Source organism: Oncorhynchus mykiss, chromosome 2 (genome assembly GCF_057628025.1).
Source record: "Oncorhynchus mykiss isolate SJ-2025 chromosome 2, ASM5762802v1, whole genome shotgun sequence".
NCBI lineage: Eukaryota > Metazoa > Chordata > Actinopteri > Salmoniformes > Salmonidae > Oncorhynchus > Oncorhynchus mykiss.
This window is the reverse complement of record NC_143023.1, coordinates 103,650,599-103,668,636: the sequence shown is the minus strand read 5'-3', so window position 1 is coordinate 103,668,636 and position 18,038 is coordinate 103,650,599. Positions and strand designations below refer to the sequence as shown.

The 18,038-nt window shown below is 45.7% G+C and overlaps 1 protein-coding gene across 4 annotated transcripts in view; it reads right to left on the bottom strand.

The window, feature by feature from the left end:
• The window catches only part of prmt2ip (PRMT2 interacting protein), a 44,463-nt gene that overhangs the window by 9,407 nt on the left and 17,018 nt on the right, over positions 1-18,038 (bottom strand). For 2 of the 4 annotated variants that reach the window (XM_090214763.1, XM_090214762.1), the window contains exons 2-4: positions 12,730-17,179; positions 7,240-7,414; positions 2,317-2,354 (exon numbers count right to left, since the gene is read on the bottom strand). In XM_090214763.1, the coding sequence (XP_090070889.1) occupies positions 2,317-2,354; positions 7,240-7,414; positions 12,730-17,142 (4,626 nt within the window). In that variant the 5' untranslated portion in view covers positions 17,143-17,179. The remainder of the gene's footprint in view (positions 1-2,316; positions 2,355-7,239; positions 7,415-12,729; positions 17,180-18,038) is intronic. The other 2 variants (XM_036934567.2, XM_090214757.1) reach the window with 1 other exon arrangement.

Genomic DNA, 18,038 nt, shown 5'->3' with positions numbered 1-18,038 from the left:
TAGAAGTCAAGTTCCCATGTGACCCACATGTGAACACTAACAAAGTCAGCACTCAGCAGAGAACAGGAAATAACCAACTATCTGGCTAGATTAGATGATTCAGTTAGTGAAATCAGTTATGTTGACAGAGGTCAAAAGATTAAATCAGTCACAACTGTTGAGGTAATGTCAAAGACTAGTGTGTGTTTTTAACCAAACTTTACCAAATAAATATCAAGTTTAAAATCTACTTCATAAAAAAAAAGTTAGAGATGCTAGTGATATGATGTCAGTGTTGTTTTTTCCAACACATTTCTGTAGGGGACAAATGGAGGTTTGAGATGAAAGGGTGAAAGGTGAATTTAAAATTATAAAAAAAAAAAAAAAAATTGGGGGGGAGATTTGGTTAAAAATAAAAAGGCAAAATTGACATTTGAAATGAAACAGACAAAAGAAAGATGTGAAAAGGAGAGAGAGGGGGGTAGCTTGATTATGGACACGTTTAACTCCTCCATCCAGTCACTAACCAAGAGGACAGAATACAGGTCCCTAAATGGTCCACCACTTCCTTCCTTACAACAAACGTCTGAGTTTTAGTTGCACTGTATCACATGGTGCTGTTCTATACCCTGATCCCAGATCTGTTTGGGCTGTAAAAGCCAACTCCCATGGTCATGCAAAACACGATCTGGGACCAGGCTAGCTGTTCTATGAGTAATCCTACAGAAGGGAAAAATCCATTGTTTTCATTAGAAATGTTTTGCATGTCAGCAGTCAAGTTTTCAAGATATTGGACTTTCAAGAAGCAGAAGTGTCACCAGCCACACCATGATGATATAAAATGCACATAAAGATGCATGTACAGGAAGAAGGTAGTCATGTTGTTAATACGGTCGAATATTAACAGCAGTTATCACAGTGTTATTAACTCTAAGGGTTATTAGTTCAATAATCATAGGTAGAGTTAGTTGACATTTCAACTTGAGTTGTGTGGTTAGAACTAGTGTGATACTGGATTGTTTGCGAGTATTGTTACATGCACACAACAATATGATTATTGTGAAGTCAGATTGATATAGTTTGTAAACGTTTACATGCGTTGCAAGAAGAACGGTTCCCTAATAATCTTGTTAACACGACATCTGAAATCAGGCTACATGATAGGACTATGATACATGCAGAAAAAACTAGTGAGGGGGAGGCTCTGCTGGCACATGCTCAGATCAAACACCAACCAGACCACTCTACAACTTGAGTTGTGTGGTTAGAACTAGTGAGGGGGAGGCTCTGCTGGCACATGCTCAGATCAAACACCAACCAGACCACTCCACCACCAACCAGACCACTCCACCACCAACCAGACCACTCCACCACCAACCAGACCACTCCACCACCAACCAGACCACTCCACCACCAACCAGACCACTCCACCACCAACCAGACCACTCCACCACCAACCAGACCACTCCACCACCAACCAGACCACTCCACCACCAACCAGACCACTCTACCAACTTGAGTTGGTTAGAACTAGTGAGGGGGAGGCTCTGCTGGCACATGCTCAGATCAAACACGCCACTGTAACTCTGATGAAGCTGTTTACATGTCCTAAAAATTGCATCATTATTTGAATGCTCAGTGTTTGAGATCAATTAACACCCTTTACCGTGGCACTTTGAGACTTATTTTAAACTGCAAAACCCTTACGCACCACTGCACTTTGTATACCAGGGTTGGCTGGCCTTCTCTAGTCACTTGTAAGCTCAGTCACTGGTATACTTTTATTTACAAAGCCATTTTGGGTTTACTACCTTTTTATTTGGGCATTTGTATTGTTCAGAAATGTGGTGGATACTCTTCGTTCGCTGGACTTTATCCTGCTAACTGTTCCAAATGTCCGAACTGAATTTGGTAAAAGGGCTTTTATGTCCTCTGCGCCATCGTCTTGGAACACCTTACAAAATACTTTTAAACTGGAAGAACTTGTCCCGATTGGTGTTTTTAAATCACTGATGAATGATCTTGAGACTGATTTCCTGACCTGTCAATGTTTTTGTTATACTCTTGTGAATTCTACGGTTTTTACTAGATTACTTGTAGTTTTTCATGTTGTTTGTCTGTATCTCAATGAGCCCTTCCTGTTTAAATAAATAAAAGATTGAAAAAAACTTTTTTAGCATCGTCGTATGCCGATTGAAGATAAGCAGAGAAAAGGTGACTAATGTCGTACTCGGCCTACTGCCATAAATCAGTTTAATATCAGATTGTTAGTGTGCATGGAAACGTAGCCAGTGATGTAGTAAACGGAGGGGTAACAGAGCAGAAAGCAGCAGATACCTGGGCTGTCTTTTGGGGAGCATCAGGTGACGGCGACTCTGCAAAACAATAAATGGAATGGATTTGAAATGAAATTAAAATGTTAACAGTTCGAAAATGGAGAGGGAATGGAAAACATGCTTATTAATACAATTATAGTAGTATCTCTCCCATTACTAGAAATTATATTCAAGAACCTGAAATCACATTTATAAAACCTGAGAACCGTTTTTGCCTACTAAACATTTTATAAAGAATGAAGGAGTGAATCCTAACTTCCATGAAAGTTCAGTCTCCCATTGAGATCAATGCAAGTGAAAATATGATTTGCCCCGACTATACGACTCAGTGCAGTAGCGTGACTATACGACTCAGTGCAGTAGCGTGACTATACGACTCAGTGCAGTAGCGTGACTATACGACTCAGTGCAGTAGCGTGACTATCCGACTCAGTGCAGTAGCGTGACTATCCGACTCAGTGCAGTAGCGTGACTATCCGACTCAGTGCAGTAGTGTGACTATGCATATAGAGGAACGACTCAGTACAGTAGTGTGACTATGCATATAGAGGAACAACTCGGTACAGTAGTGTGACTATGCATATAGAGGAACGACTCAGTACAGTAGTGTGACTATGCATATAGAGGAACAACTCAGTACAGTAGTGTGACTATGCATATAGAGGAACAACTCAGTACAGTGGCGGGACTATACAACTCAGTACAGTAGTGTGACTATGCATACGGAGGAACAACTCAGTACAGTAGTGTGACTATGCATATAGAGGACCGACTCAGTACAGACTCAGCTCTCATTGTTAAAGGAAGGAAATAACAGCGCAGTAGAGGGGGATTTCCAGAACCAGCCTGTTACCACGGTGACCTGCTGGGAGTGAAGCACTAGTATTATGGGATGGTAAAAAAAAACCCAGGAAGCATCTGAAATGGCCCCCTATTCTATATGACCCTGGTCAACAGTAGAGCCCTATATATGGACCCTGGTCAACAGTAGGGCCCTATATATGGACCCTGGTCAACAGTAGGGCCCTATATATGGACCCTGGTCAACAGTAGGGCCCTATATATGGACTCTGGTCAACAGTAGGGCCCTATATATGGACCCTACCCTGGTCAACAGTAGAGCCCTAAAAATTGACCCAACCCTGGTCAACAGTAGGGCCCTATATATGGACCCTGGTCAACAGTAGGGCCCTATATATGGACCCTGGTCAACAGTAGGGCCCTATATATGGACCCTACCCTGGTCAACAGTAGGGCCCTATATATGGACCCTGGTCAACAGTAGGGCCCTATATATGGACCCTGGTCAACAGTAGGGCCCTATATATGGACCCTGGTCAACAGTAGGGCCCTATATATGGGAAATGGGAAATATAATACTGTAGCAACAGCACACATTTAACACCATGCAAGCCTTGAAGTTGTTGGCATTCTTTCTGCATTTAATACTGCCATTCTGGGTTTAGTAATGAATGGACTCCCAAATCAAACAAGCCAATAGGATCATACGATTTAACCAGATCCAGTCCCTCGCTAAATCCAAATGTTATTTTCTAAACCAACCTGGATCTGGTTAAAAGAAGGGTTTGTGTGACAAAAACAGACATGACATCATCAGTGATTTCGATCAATCACAGACTGATTACTGGAGACATACTGAACACACAGTACCTTCCTCTGCAAACACATACTTTTTCATCACCAAACATGACAGTGTGTGAGGGGGTTAGGGTTGGGGGGGGGTTCACGGTTGCTTATTTGGCATATACACATGATATACAGCATGTTGAGCACACAGTGCAATGAAATGTTTACTTGCAGGTTCACCTCTCGACAATAGGAAAGTAATTAAGTGAGTAAAGGGTAATAAAAACAACAAAGCTCAGTGTGTGTGCCAATAACAAAAAGGAGACCAAATGAATAACAGAGGAGTCTCAACTCCATTGAAACAACTTTTCAGTCCAGGCTAAGTAAGCTTCCTATGTCTGGGGAATCTCCAGAACACCACCAACCAGACCTGGGAAACTGGCCCATATAAAAACCAGACCTGGGAAACTGGCCCATATAAAAACCAGACCTGGGAAACTGGCCCATATAAAAACCAGACCTGGGAAACTGGCCCATATAAAAACCAGACCATATAAAAACCAGACCTGGGAAACTGGCCCATATAAAAACCAGACCTGGGAAACTGGCCCATTTAAAAAACAGACCTGGGAAACTGGCCCATATTGTTTTTACTTTTGTGATTACTTTCATTGCATCCAGTTCCCCTTCAAGGTCCCCATTTTATCCAGGTCCCCATTTTATCCAGGTCCCTATTTTATCCAGGTCCCCTTCAAGGTCCCCATTTTATCCAGGTCCCCTTCAAGGTCCCCATTTTATCCAGGTCCCTTTCAAGGTCCCCATTTTATCCAGGTCCCTTTCAAGGTCCCCATTTTATCCAGGTCCCCATTTTACCCAGGTCCCCATTTTACCCAGGTCCCCATTTTATCCCAGGTCCCCATTTTATCCCAGGTCCCCATTTTATCCAGGTCCCCATTTTATCCCAGGTCCCCATTTTATCCAGGTCCCCATTTTATCCAGGTCCCCATTTTACCCAGGTCCCCTTCAAGGTCCCCATTTTATCCAGGTCCCCTTCAAGGTCCCCATTTTATCCAGGTCCCCATTTTATCAAGGTCCCCATTTTATCCAGGTCCCCTTCAAGGTCCCCATTTTATCCAGGTCCCCATGCAACATCTCCAGTTCACACAGATAGCAGGCATGTGACTGTTTCTGTTCAGCCTCTCAGTAATACTCAATGTAAGACATTTGCTTCTGCTTTCACCCAGATTCCAAACTGAAACGCCAGGCAGCCGTCAGTCCGGCCACAATGGAGAGACACACACACTCGCACACACACACACACACACTCGCACACACACACACACACACACGTGCAGTTTATGATGAGGGAGGATGATTTTCTTTTTCATGAAGATGGCCTTATTTCTATTACAGCATATTGGATGACTCTCATTCATATTCCATTCACCCAAAAATAGGCTATTTTTCCTGTACCCATCATGAGGTTGCAACAACCTAGCCTATGAATGAAAGTTTACAATGTCGAGAGAAAAATTTGAGATGACAGAAAATTACACAATACCACATTGCACACTCTTGCCTGCATCTAACTTATCTAGGGTGTAACCATTAATCCAACAGTTTCAAACGAGAGTTTCTATTGGACAAATTCTGGTGTTTTTATCCCCGTTTCATTTACTTCCGTTTATATGCTCTCTCTCTTTCTCTCTCTCCCTCTCTCTTGGAGGACCTGAGCCCTAGGACCATGCCTCAGGACTACCTGGCCTGATGACTCCTTGCTGTCCCCAGTCCACCTGGCTGTGCTGCTGCTCCAGTTTCAACTGTTCTGCCTGCGACTATGGAACCCTGACCTGTTCACCGGATGTGCTACCTGTCCCAGACCTGCTGTTTTCAACTCTCTAGAGACAGCAGGAGTGGTAGAGATACTCTCAATGATCGGCTATGAAAAGCCAACTGACATTTACTCCTGAGGTGCTGACCTGTTGCACCCTCGACAACTACTGTGATTATAATGTTTTTGACCCTGCTGGTCATTTATGAACATCTTGGCCATGTTCTGTTATAATCTCCACCCGGCACAGCCAGAAGAGGACTGGCCACCCCTCATAGCCTGGTTCCTCTCTAGGTTTCTTCCTAGGTTTTGGCCTTTCTAGGGAGTTTTTCCTAGCCACCGTGCCTCTACACCTGCATTGCTTGCTGTTTGGGGTTTTAGGCTGGGTTTCTGTACAGCACTTTGTGACATCAGCTGATGTAAGAGGGGCTTTATAAATACATTTGATTGACTGATGGTTGAAAAAAAAAATTTTCAACAGAATTGGCGGAATGAATACACCCCTGATCACGCATAAAACACAGTTCACTTTCATAGCAGCCATGTTGTATTCATTCTAACCTCTATGCACTCTCCTCCTCTCACCTTTTCCCTTTGTCTGTGGACTTCAAATGAGCAACACATCAGCGGTATGTGACCAGGCAAAAAAAATCTTTCCAAGCCAAACCGCTACACACAGCCTAGATCGTTGTCCCCGTATTAGCTAAAGTAACGTCCTAGTCAACATAGCTAATAGAACTAATGGGTTAGTAAACCAGCTACAATCATGCAGTAACGTTACAGTGTGCAGTCAGTTTGCTTATTATACAGAATTTGAAATTATTTATACTTTTGTTATCAGAAAAATAAGAGCCAACAGTGCAGTTTTCTGCTAAAGAGACAGTCCATTATGGTCTAAACATAACAATATTGCTTGGCATGACCCCAGGAAAAGCTGATTCTAACAGCTAATGGGAACCAAAATAAATAAATGAATGACTGGCCGACATTGTGACGGATGTCAAGGATATGGCCAATGTCAATGATAAGTAAATTAGATTTCCACTATCTAGAAAATGTATCTTTACTAATGTGTATGTACACCAGTGATTGCGATACAAGCATCCGAGTGGTATACTACAAATTAGATTCAATGAATTAGCCAGCTAACTTATCTAAATATTCTGAAATAACACATTTTTGTTGTTGTTGATAATCTTAAAATGGGCTCAACAACCAAACACAGATAGAAGTTTAGCTTTCTAAATGAACCAGACACTCAACAGCTATTTCCGTTTATTTATCAAAGTTAGCTAACTCATTGATCCTGCTTTGTAGTATACCTCTCTGACCAACTGTGATCTAACCCTCTGGGGCCTGGCTAACAGCTAACTCACCCAGGCTCTATCAAGGGCCAGGCTAGCAGGCTAAGGGCTAACTCACCCAGGCTTTTTCAGGGGCCAGGCTAACGGCTAACTCACCCAGGCTCTATCAAGGGCCAGGCTAGCAGGCTAACGGCTAACTCACCCAGGCTCTTGCAGACACAGCTGTGATAGTAGAGGTTGAGAACGTCAGGGTAGATGTTAGGCAGGTGTTTGAGTGACAGGAGCCTGCGGAGCTTGGAGGAACACGGTCGTTTCTGCAGCGTCACCAGGTGTCTCTCCTCAGACAGGGTGGTAGGTCTCAACTCCACCTTGTGCTCCTGTCATTACATTAGATCAACTTTATTGTAAGCCTGAAATACAGAACTGTTTTGTGCTAACATTCCACTCCTCATACTATGTGTCATATGCCAACAAGTAGATGGAGTGGAATGTTAGCACAAAACAAACTGGTACCCAGGCTACTTTGTAGTCTTGACAGAAATGTGCTTTACGTACAGAAAAAGCAGAGACTTGACATGGGTAATTCATCAGACACAAACAGCAAATGAAATGTGATACACAACATGACCAAAAGTATGTGGACAACTGCTCATCCAACATCTCATTCCAAAATCATGGGCATTCATTTTGAGTTTCTCCCCCCTTCGCTGCTATAACAGCCTCCACTCTTCTGGGAAGGCTTTCCACTAGATGTTGGAACATTGCTGCTATAACAGCCACTCTTCTGGGAAGGCTTTCCACTAGATGTTGGAACATGGCTGCTATAACAGCCTCCACTCTTCTGGGAAGGCTTTCCACTAGATGTAGGAACATTGCTGTTATAACAGACTCCACTCTTCTGGGAAGGCTTTCCACTAGATGTTGGAACATTGCTGCTATAACAGCCTCCACTCTTCTGGGAAGGCTTTCCACTAGATGTAGGAACATTGCTGTTATAACAGACTCCACTCTTCTGGGAAGGCTTTCCACTAGATGTAGGAACATTGCTGCTATAACAGCCTCCACTCTTCTGGGAAGGCTTTCCACTAGATGTTGGAACATTGCTGCTATAACAGCCTCCACTCTTCTGGGAAGGCTTTCCACTAGATGTAGGAACATTGCTGCTATAACAGCCTCCACTCTTCTGGGAAGGCTTTCCACTAGATGTTGGAACATTGCTGCTATAACAGACTCCACTCTTCTGGGAAGGCTTTCCACTAGATGTTGGAACATTGCTGCTATAACAGCCTCCACTTTTCTGGGAAGGCTTTCCACTAGATGTTGGAACATTGCAGCGGGGACTTGCTTCCTTACAGCCACAAGAACATTAGTGAGGTCGGGCACTGATGTTGAGAGATTAGGCCTGGCTCGCAGTAAGCGTTCCAATTCATCGCAAAGGTGTTCAATGGGGTTAAGGTCAGGGCTCTGTGCAGGCCAGTCAAATTGGAACTACGCATTCGGGCAGGCAGCATTCTCCTGGCATCCGCCAAACCCAGATTCGTCAGTCGGACTGCCAGATGGTGAAGCGTGATTCATCACTCCAGAGAATGCGTTTTCACTGCTCCAGAGTCTAATGGTGGTGAGCTTTACACCACTCCAGCCAACGCTTGGCATTGCGCATGGTGATCTTAGGCTTGTGTGCGGCTGCTCAGCCATGAAAACCCATTTCATTAAGCACCAGACAAACAGTTCTGACGTTGCTTCCAGAGGCAGTTTTGGTAGTGAGTCTGGCAACCGAGGACAGACGAGTTTTATGTGCTACGCACTTCAGCAATGGGTGTGGCTAAAATAGCAGAATACAATAATTTGAAGGGGTGTCCACATACTTTTGTATACAGTGCATTCAAAAAGTATTCAGACCCTTGACTTTTTCCACATTTTGTTACGTTATGGGCTTATTCTATAATGGGTAAAGAAAATTTAAAAAATGTAATCGATCTACACACAATACCCCAAAATGACAAATCGAAAACAGGTTTTTATATATTTCTGCAAATGTATAAAAAAAATAACAGAAATACCTTAATTACATAAGTATTCAGACCCTTTGCTATGAGACTCAGAATTGAGTTCTCCAACTTGATTGGAGTCCACCTGTGGTAAATTGAATTGATTGGACATGATTTGGAAAGGCACACACCTGTCTATATAAGGTCCTACAGTCGACAGTGCATGTCAGAACAAAAACCAAGCCATGAGGAAGGAACTGTCCGTAGAGTTCAGAGACAGGATTGTGTCGAGGCACAGATTGGGGGAAGGGTACCAAAAAATGTCTGCAGCATTGAAGGTCCCCAAGAACACAGTGGCCTCCCTCTTTCTTAAATGGAAGAAGTTTAGAACCACCAAGACTCTTCCTAGAGCTGGCCGCCCAGCCAAACTGAACAATTGGGGGAATAGAGCCTTGGTCATGGAGATGACCAAGAACCCGATGGTCACTCTGACAGAGCTCCAGAGTTCCTCTGTGGAGATGGGATAACCTTCCAGCAGGACAACAATCTCTGCAGCACTCCACCAATCAGACCTTATGGTAGAGTGGCTAGACTGAATCCACTCCTCAGTAAAAAGCGGATCAGTTTGCTAAAAAGTACCTAAAGGACTTTCAGATGATGCAAAACAAGATTCTCTGGTCTGATGAAATCAAGATTGAACTCTTTGGCCTGAATGCCAAGCATCACATCTGGAGGAAACCAGGCACCATCCCTACGGTGAAGCATGGTGGCATCATGTTGTGGGAATGTTTTTCAGCAGTAGGGACTGGGAGACTAGTCAGGATCGAGGGAAAGAGGAACAGAGCAAAGTACAGAGAGATCCTTATGAAAACCTGCTCCAGAGCGCTCAGGAGCTCGGGAAGGTGAATCTTCGCCCCCCAGACTAATAGGACCCTAAGCACACAGCCAAGACAACACAGGAGTGGTTTCGGGACAAGTCTCTAAATGTCCTTGAGTGGCACAGCCAGAGCCCGGACTTGAACATGATCAAACATCGCTGGAGAGACCTGAAAATAGCTGTGTAGTGACGCTCCCCATCCAACCTGACAGAGCTTGAGAGGATCTGCAGAGAAGAATGGGAGAAACTCCTCAAATACAGGTGTGCCAAGCTTGTAGCGTCATACCCAAGAAAACATGAGGCTGTAATCGCTGTCAAAGGTACTTCAACAAAAGTATTCAGACCATTTACTCAGTACTATGTAAATGGTATATTTCAGTTTTATATTTTTTTATACATTTGCAAAAATATCTAAACCTGTTTTTGCTTTGTCATTATGGGGTATTGTGTTGTCATTATGGGGTATTGTGTTGTCATTATGGGGTATTGTGATGTCATTATGGGGTATTGTGTGTAGATTGATGAGGAAAAAAACGTAACGTAACGTGGAAAAAGTCTAGGGGTCTGAATACTTTCCGAATGCACTGCAATGGAATGAGTGACCTGTCACGTGTAATGAAATGAGTGACCTGTCACGTGTAATGAAATGAGTGACCTGCTCACGTGTAATGAAATGAGTGACCTGTCACGTGTAATGAAATGAGTGACCTGTCACGTGTACAGTATAATGAAATGAGTGACCTGTCACGTGTACAGTATAATGAAATGAGTGACCTGTCACGTGTACAGTATAATGAAATGAGTGACCTGTCACGTGTAATGAAATGAGTGACCTGTCACGTGTAATGAAATGAGTGACCTGTCACGTGTAATGAAATGAGTGACCTGTCACGTGTAATGAAATGAGTGACCTGTCACGTGTAATGAAATGAGTGACCTGTCACGTGTAATGAAATGAGTGACCTGTCACGTGTAATGAAATGAGTGACCTGTCACGTGTATAATGAAATGAGTGACCTGTCACGTGTATAATGAAATGAGTGACCTGTCACGTGTATAATGAAATGAGTGACCTGTCACGTGTATAATGAAATGAGTGACCTGTCACGTGTATAATGAAATGAGTGACCTGCCACGTGTATAATGAAATGAGTGACCTGCCACGTGTATAATGAAATGAGTGACCTGCCACGTGTATAATGAAATGAGTGACCTGTCACGTGTATAATGAAATGAGTGACCTGTCACGTGTATAATGAAATGAGTGACCTGTCACGTGTATAATGAAATGAGTGACCTGTCACGTGTATAATGAAATGAGTGACCTGTCACGTGTATAATGAAATGAGTGACCTGTCACGTGTATAATGAAATGAGTGACCTGTCACGTGTAATGAAATGAGTGACCTGTCACGTGTATAATGAAATGAGTGACCTGTCACGTGTAATGAAATGAGTGACCTGTCACGTGTAATGAAATGAGTGACCTGTCACGTGTATAATGAAATGAGTGACCTGTCACGTGTATAATGAAATGAGTGACCTGTCACGTGTAATGAAATGAGTGACCTGTCACGTGTAATGAAATGAGTGACCTGCTCACGTGTAATGAAATGAGTGACCTGTCACGTGTAATGAAATGAGTGACCTGTCACGTGTACAGTATAATGAAATGAGTGACCTGTCACGTGTACAGTATAATGAAATGAGTGACCTGTCACGTGTACAGTATAATGAAATGAGTGACCTGTCACGTGTAATGAAATGAGTGACCTGTCACGTGTAATGAAATGAGTGACCTGTCACGTGTAATGAAATGAGTGACCTGTCACGTGTAATGAAATGAGTGACCTGTCACGTGTAATGAAATGAGTGACCTGTCACGTGTAATGAAATGAGTGACCTGTCACGTGTAATGAAATGAGTGACCTGTCACGTGTATAATGAAATGAGTGACCTGTCACGTGTATAATGAAATGAGTGACCTGTCACGTGTATAATGAAATGAGTGACCTGTCACGTGTATAATGAAATGAGTGACCTGTCACGTGTATAATGAAATGAGTGACCTGCCACGTGTATAATGAAATGAGTGACCTGCCACGTGTATAATGAAATGAGTGACCTGCCACGTGTATAATGAAATGAGTGACCTGTCACGTGTATAATGAAATGAGTGACCTGTCACGTGTATAATGAAATGAGTGACCTGTCACGTGTATAATGAAATGAGTGACCTGTCACGTGTATAATGAAATGAGTGACCTGTCACGTGTATAATGAAATGAGTGACCTGTCACGTGTATAATGAAATGAGTGACCTGTCACGTGTAATGAAATGAGTGACCTGTCACGTGTATAATGAAATGAGTGACCTGTCACGTGTAATGAAATGAGTGACCTGTCACGTGTAATGAAATGAGTGACCTGTCACGTGTATAATGAAATGAGTGACCTGTCACGTGTATAATGAAATGAGTGACCTGTCACGTGTATAATGAAATGAGTGACCTGTCATGTGTAATGAAATGAGTGACCAGCTCACGTGTATAATGAAATGAGTGACCTGTCACGTGTAATGAAATGAGTGACCTGTCACGTGTAATGAAATGAGTGACCTGTCACGTGTATAATGAAATGAGTGACCTGTCACGTGTAATGAAATGAGTGACCTGTCACGTGTATAATGAAATGAGTGACCTGTCACGTGTATGATGAAATGAGTGACCTGTCATGTGTAATGAAATGAGTGACGTTATGTATTATATGTGGTGCTAAAATGTATTGATTTAAGATTAGATCGAGATCCAGTACGTCACAACTGTACCTGGAGAACCTGGTCGATGTAGACCCCCTGGACCTGAGGGAAGAGCAGCTCCTTGACCACCAGCATGGGAACAAACACCGCGCCTGCCCTCATCACATGGGGGAAGGGACACTGCTTCTGGGCTACATACTGCCCCAGTCTCTGGAGCACATTCTGGAGGGCAGCCTGGGTCTCTGGTCCCCTCAGCCACACCTCCCTGGCCTCAGAACCCAGCAGAGAGGTCACCTTCTGGGCCTTGGGTGGGGAAATGGTGGTGGAGGTAAGGGAGATGTCCAGCTGGGACAGCCAGGTTTGGAGCTCTGTGGGTGGGGTGTGGGACACACAGCTGGAAACCAGGTTACAAAGTAAGAGGTGCAGCTCTAGGAAGTGCTGTCTGGCTGGTCGGGAGCTGTTGTTGCTGTCTGAAAGGGCATGAGGGCTGCGGCTGGATTTGGCTACAGCTGTAGGGTCAGTGGGTGACTGTGGGACCTCTGTAGAGCAGGGAGGGGGAGCAACAGCCCGGAGCATGTTATCTGGCAGGACGATCTTATAAGTGGATAGTTTGAGACATTGAGGAGGGATGTTTTGAAGGTTCAGTTTGGTGGTGGCTGGGTTGGTGGATTGGGGAGAGCTGGATGATTTAGGGTGTGGTGTAGCAGTCTGGTCATAGGGCTTCTGATGGGCCTGGGGAGGGTGGTGCACGTTATGGGTGAACGCGCCAACTATCCTATGCCTTATTGAGAGGGGTTGGGGTGGAGTTGTTGATTTGGGACGTAGGTGGGGCTGCGGCGGATTGGGTGGATAGTGGTTGGACAGGGGCTGGGATGGATGGTGGTTGGACTGGGATGGATGGTGGTTGGACAGGGGCTGGGATGGATGGTGGTTGGACTGGGGCTGGGATGGATGGTGGTTGGACAGGGGATGGGATGGATGGTGGTTGGACTGGGATGGATGGTGGTTGGACAGGGGCTGGGATGGATGGTGGTTGGACAGGGGCTGGTGGTGCTGAGTTTGGGACTGATGGTGGTGCTGAGTTTGGGACTGATGGTGGTGCTGAGTTTGGGACTGATGGTGGTGCTCGTTGTAAGTAAAAGATCCCTCCATCACACGTCTATCTGTAGCCGACATAATAGAAATATATTTATCTGACGCTATTGACAATTTACTGTCCAGTTGATCAGATTCACATTTCTTAATAACACCCACGGTGAGATCATGTACAAACACACCCGGCTCTGTTGTTGCTGCTGCCACCTCCATCTCTTCCTCTTCCTCTTCCTTAATAACCACTTTAGTCTGCATGTCGTCATCAGTCTTCACTTCCACCTCCCTCTCTGGTTCTTGCTGTGGTTCCTCCTCCTCTTCCTTAACCACTTTAATCTGCAAATCGGCGGGCTTCACTTCCACCTCCCTCTCTGGTTCCTGCGGTGGTTCACTGAAAACAGGCACTACGGGTGTCTTCTGTGTAGTGTCTGATCTGACTACAATACCCAGAATCCTCTGCTGGACTACAGGCCTCTGCTGTTCTGAGGCTGGTCGGACTACATTGTTACCAATCCTGTGATTGATTGATACAGGCTTCCCTTCCTCTCGTTCAGGGTCTCTCTCAGGCCTGTGTGGGTCAGATGTAGGGCCTGTTTCCTGTCTGTGTTGATGACGTCTGTGAGGGTCTGATTGGGTCTCAGGTTTGAGCACACAGTGTCCAGAAGGATGGCGGTCAGTTCTCTGAGATCCTCTAACAGGTAGAGACAGCATGCCAGCAGCCTCTAGGTAAGCCTTGTATGGAGCCAGGCTGAAAACATTGTTGATGACTGGCATGGGAGGAGAGGGAGACAGACAGCTATCGAGTCCGCCTCCCTCTCCGTTCACCTCTGCTCTCCCTCCCTCTGCTATATCTCCCTCTGCTCTCCCTCCCTCTGCTATATCTCCCTCTGCATGATCTCCCTCTGCATGATCTCCCTCTGCATGATCTCCCTCTGCATGATCTCCCTCTGCATGATCTCCCTCTGCTATATCTCCCTCTGCTATATCTCCCTCTCCGTTCGTCTTCATCTTCTGTCGTTTCTGATATAGTTCCACATCAATGACGTCATCCCCATTGTCCTGTGTGTGTTTTGGTGAGGGAGAGTCTATGTTGATGGGTCGGTCTGAGTCCGAGACCCATCTCTTCAGCATTTCTGTACCAGTAGTGATCATGTCTCCATGCACATTAGACTGAGGGACAGGACTGTCTCGAAGCCTCACTACAGTAGAACCAGTCATTCCCCGACACGTGGCGTTGTGATGGTTACGTGTAGTTGTGTGTTGGTGGTTGTTCTGGTTGGCTGTAGTTGTGTGGTGGTTGTGGTTGCCATAGTTTACAGCAGTTGTACACATGGCTGTAGTAGCATGGTTGTTGCTGTGGTGGTGGTGGTGGTTGGCTGGGTGGTTGTGATGGCCATAGTCAGCCCGTGACAGTGTGGTGGAGACAGTCAGTGGGGCTCCAGGGAGTGTGGAGTCAGAGTGTCCCCGAGATAGGTGGTGTCTCCTGGGGGAGGAGACCTGAGGAGAGGTGACTGGAGATCTGTACTGAGGCAGGGAGTAGTCCAGGGGTCTCTCAGTCCGCTGTAGGCTGCTGGGGGGAGATGGAGAGGCACAGGGTCTCTCTGGGGCTATAGCAGGGGCTCTCATCTGACCTGCTGCATTCAGGGGCATCCTGTACAATTGATGATAGGAGGGCTGGTCAAAACTCCTGAGGTATGGGTGGCTACTAGGAGCCATGTGGCTAGACATGGGGACATCAGTACTGTACATAGACTGGGTGACATGGTAGTGGGTGGGGGTTGCTGTGCTGGGAAGATGAGAAGCTAGGTGGGGTCCTGTCTGGGTGGGACTGGGAGGTAGGGGTCTTTTAGAACCTTTAGAGACCATAACATCCTCCCAGTCTCTGTCTCTGTGCATTCCTCCTCCTGCATCTTTAAAACCTGCTCCACAACTCTCACTCTCTCCCTCCACATTTGCCTGAGGATGGTAGTAAAAAATGGGCTGTGTGACTGGGAGCTGGCTGTATTTGGCCACATTGGGAGAAGAGCGGCCCTGATAAACTTGTGATGTTACCGGAACGCCATGGTGCAAAGGGGTCATGGGTTTGTATGTTGTAGGGTGGAAGGGGTGAGAGGGAGGAGAGGGATGGGAGGGATGGCAGGAGGGATGAGAGGGATGGGAGGGATGGTAGGAGGGGTGAGAGGGATGGGAGGAGGGGTGAGAGGAAGAGCAGGAGGGGTGAGAGGAAGAGCAGGAGGGGTGAGAGGAAGAGCAGGAGGGGTGAGAGGAAGAGCAGGAGGGGTGAGAGGAAGAGCAGGAGGGGTGGGAAGAGACCAAGCTGTGATAGGTTGGACGTTTAGAAGGGATTTGTAAACGTTGGCATTGATCAGCCCCATAGGGGGAGGCGCCTAACTGTGAAGAGAGGGGGTCACATGTAAATGAGGAGGGGCTTCGTACGGCACGGGCCGGGGCACATGGGTAACCAATGCTGTAGGTTGGTTCCATGAAGACAGGAAATCTTTGTGCCGATGCTGCTCTGTTGGGGATTCCATTGGGGTGGTGTTGGTGGTCCTTGCCATCTTTTAGAGGCAGTCTGTCTGATAGTCTCTCTGTCTCAACACCGTGCTCCGGCTGCAGAGCCCTGGGGTGGTGGTGGGAGCTAGGACTATACATCCACCCCTCATACACATTAAGATGGGGATGGATCCTGTGTACTCCCCCCCTCTGCTCCAGACTGTGCCTCTGTCCTACAGTACAGCCCAGCTCAGAACAGCAGGGGGAGGGGTGTCCGTAGAGCGGTTTGGGAACAGCCAGACTCAGACAGACAGAGTTCTCAGACTGAGGGGAGAGGCTAACTCCTCCAACAGGGGGCTGTTTCCTCACAGCAATGGGCATAGCGATGGTCCCAGGCCCGCTGGTGGGACTCCTCAGCCCACCTGGGCTCCTGGTGTAGTAGGTAAAACCCTGCTTAGCTGGAGTGTCCTGAGCAGTAGCAGAGACAGAGTTACTACCACTAACACTACTACTCTCAGTAGAAAAAGTCTCTGCCCTGCTGTAAACTATGTGGTTTCGTAACGACCCCTCCTCCACGCTCTGAGGGGAAACCCCCACATTCCTCCTGTTCAGCAGCAACCCCTCAGAGGGGCTCCAGGAAGGTCGGAGGTCAGGGTCAGAGAGGTCGTGACCCCCGAGGTCATAGGTGAAGTAGGGCCTGTTCTGCAGAGCCTGGGTCTGGGGTGTGTGGTGGGGGGCAGAGGGGTAGTGAGCCAGGCTGGCTGGTTTAGAGAGCCCTCCTGCCTCTGTAGACGCCACACTACCAATGATGGACCCTTCCAGCCGGGGCATCTTGCTCTGGACCACCGGGGCGACAGTGAAGCTTGGCTGGACTCGTTTACTGCTGTTGCTCATCATGTGTTGACTCTGTGGTGGTCCGATAATAGACCAGGATCTGAGACACAGGAGAGAATAGATGTTTATACATCACATTTCTCACTACAAATGCTGTTCAAAGTGCTTAACAGATATGAGGTCGTTCGGTTCAAATGATTTCAAAAGTTGAAGTTCTAGTGAGTTACTAGCTCCTCTGTCCCCATTTGATCAACTCTATGGTTACAAATATGATGAATATCAATGTTCATGTCTTTCAAATACAAGCAAAAAACACAATAATATAGAGTGTTTCTGTTAAAAAGAGGTCTCAGACATTAGGTCACTCAAGTCAAAAGTTCAACGTTTTAGTTCTTCTGATCTAGCCTGAAATCCAGACCTGTTTTGTGCTAATATTACACTCCTTGTCATATGTCAAACAGGAGTGGAATATTATCACAAACAGACTAGGAACCAGGCTACCTCTGTTCACTTACGAGCAACAACAAAACATCTCAACTCACAGTCAAATACCAAAACAAGAATAAGTACATCTGTTGAAAATACAAGCATCCACCTCTTCCTGTTCAGAGAGAAGACAAGTACAACATCACAAGGCCTTGGGAGCTTGTGAGGAAGAAAAAAAACAGATCACGATAAAATAGCATTTGTTCCAAAATAGCTGGACAAGAAGTAAAGTACAGTAGTTTAAAGCAGCCTCTGTTTAAAGTACCACCTTCTACATCTCCAAACAGTGCTGTAAGTCTCCAGCCCATTCCTGTCTTGTGTTTTGCTATATAAGGCAATAGGCAACACGTATGACTCATGCCATTTACTGTGGTGAGGTTGGAATGGAGACTCCACATGTGTTCTGCCCTCTCATCTCTGCTTCACACAAACGTGATTAAATCCCCCTTCACCACAGAACTGTAACTTCAGAA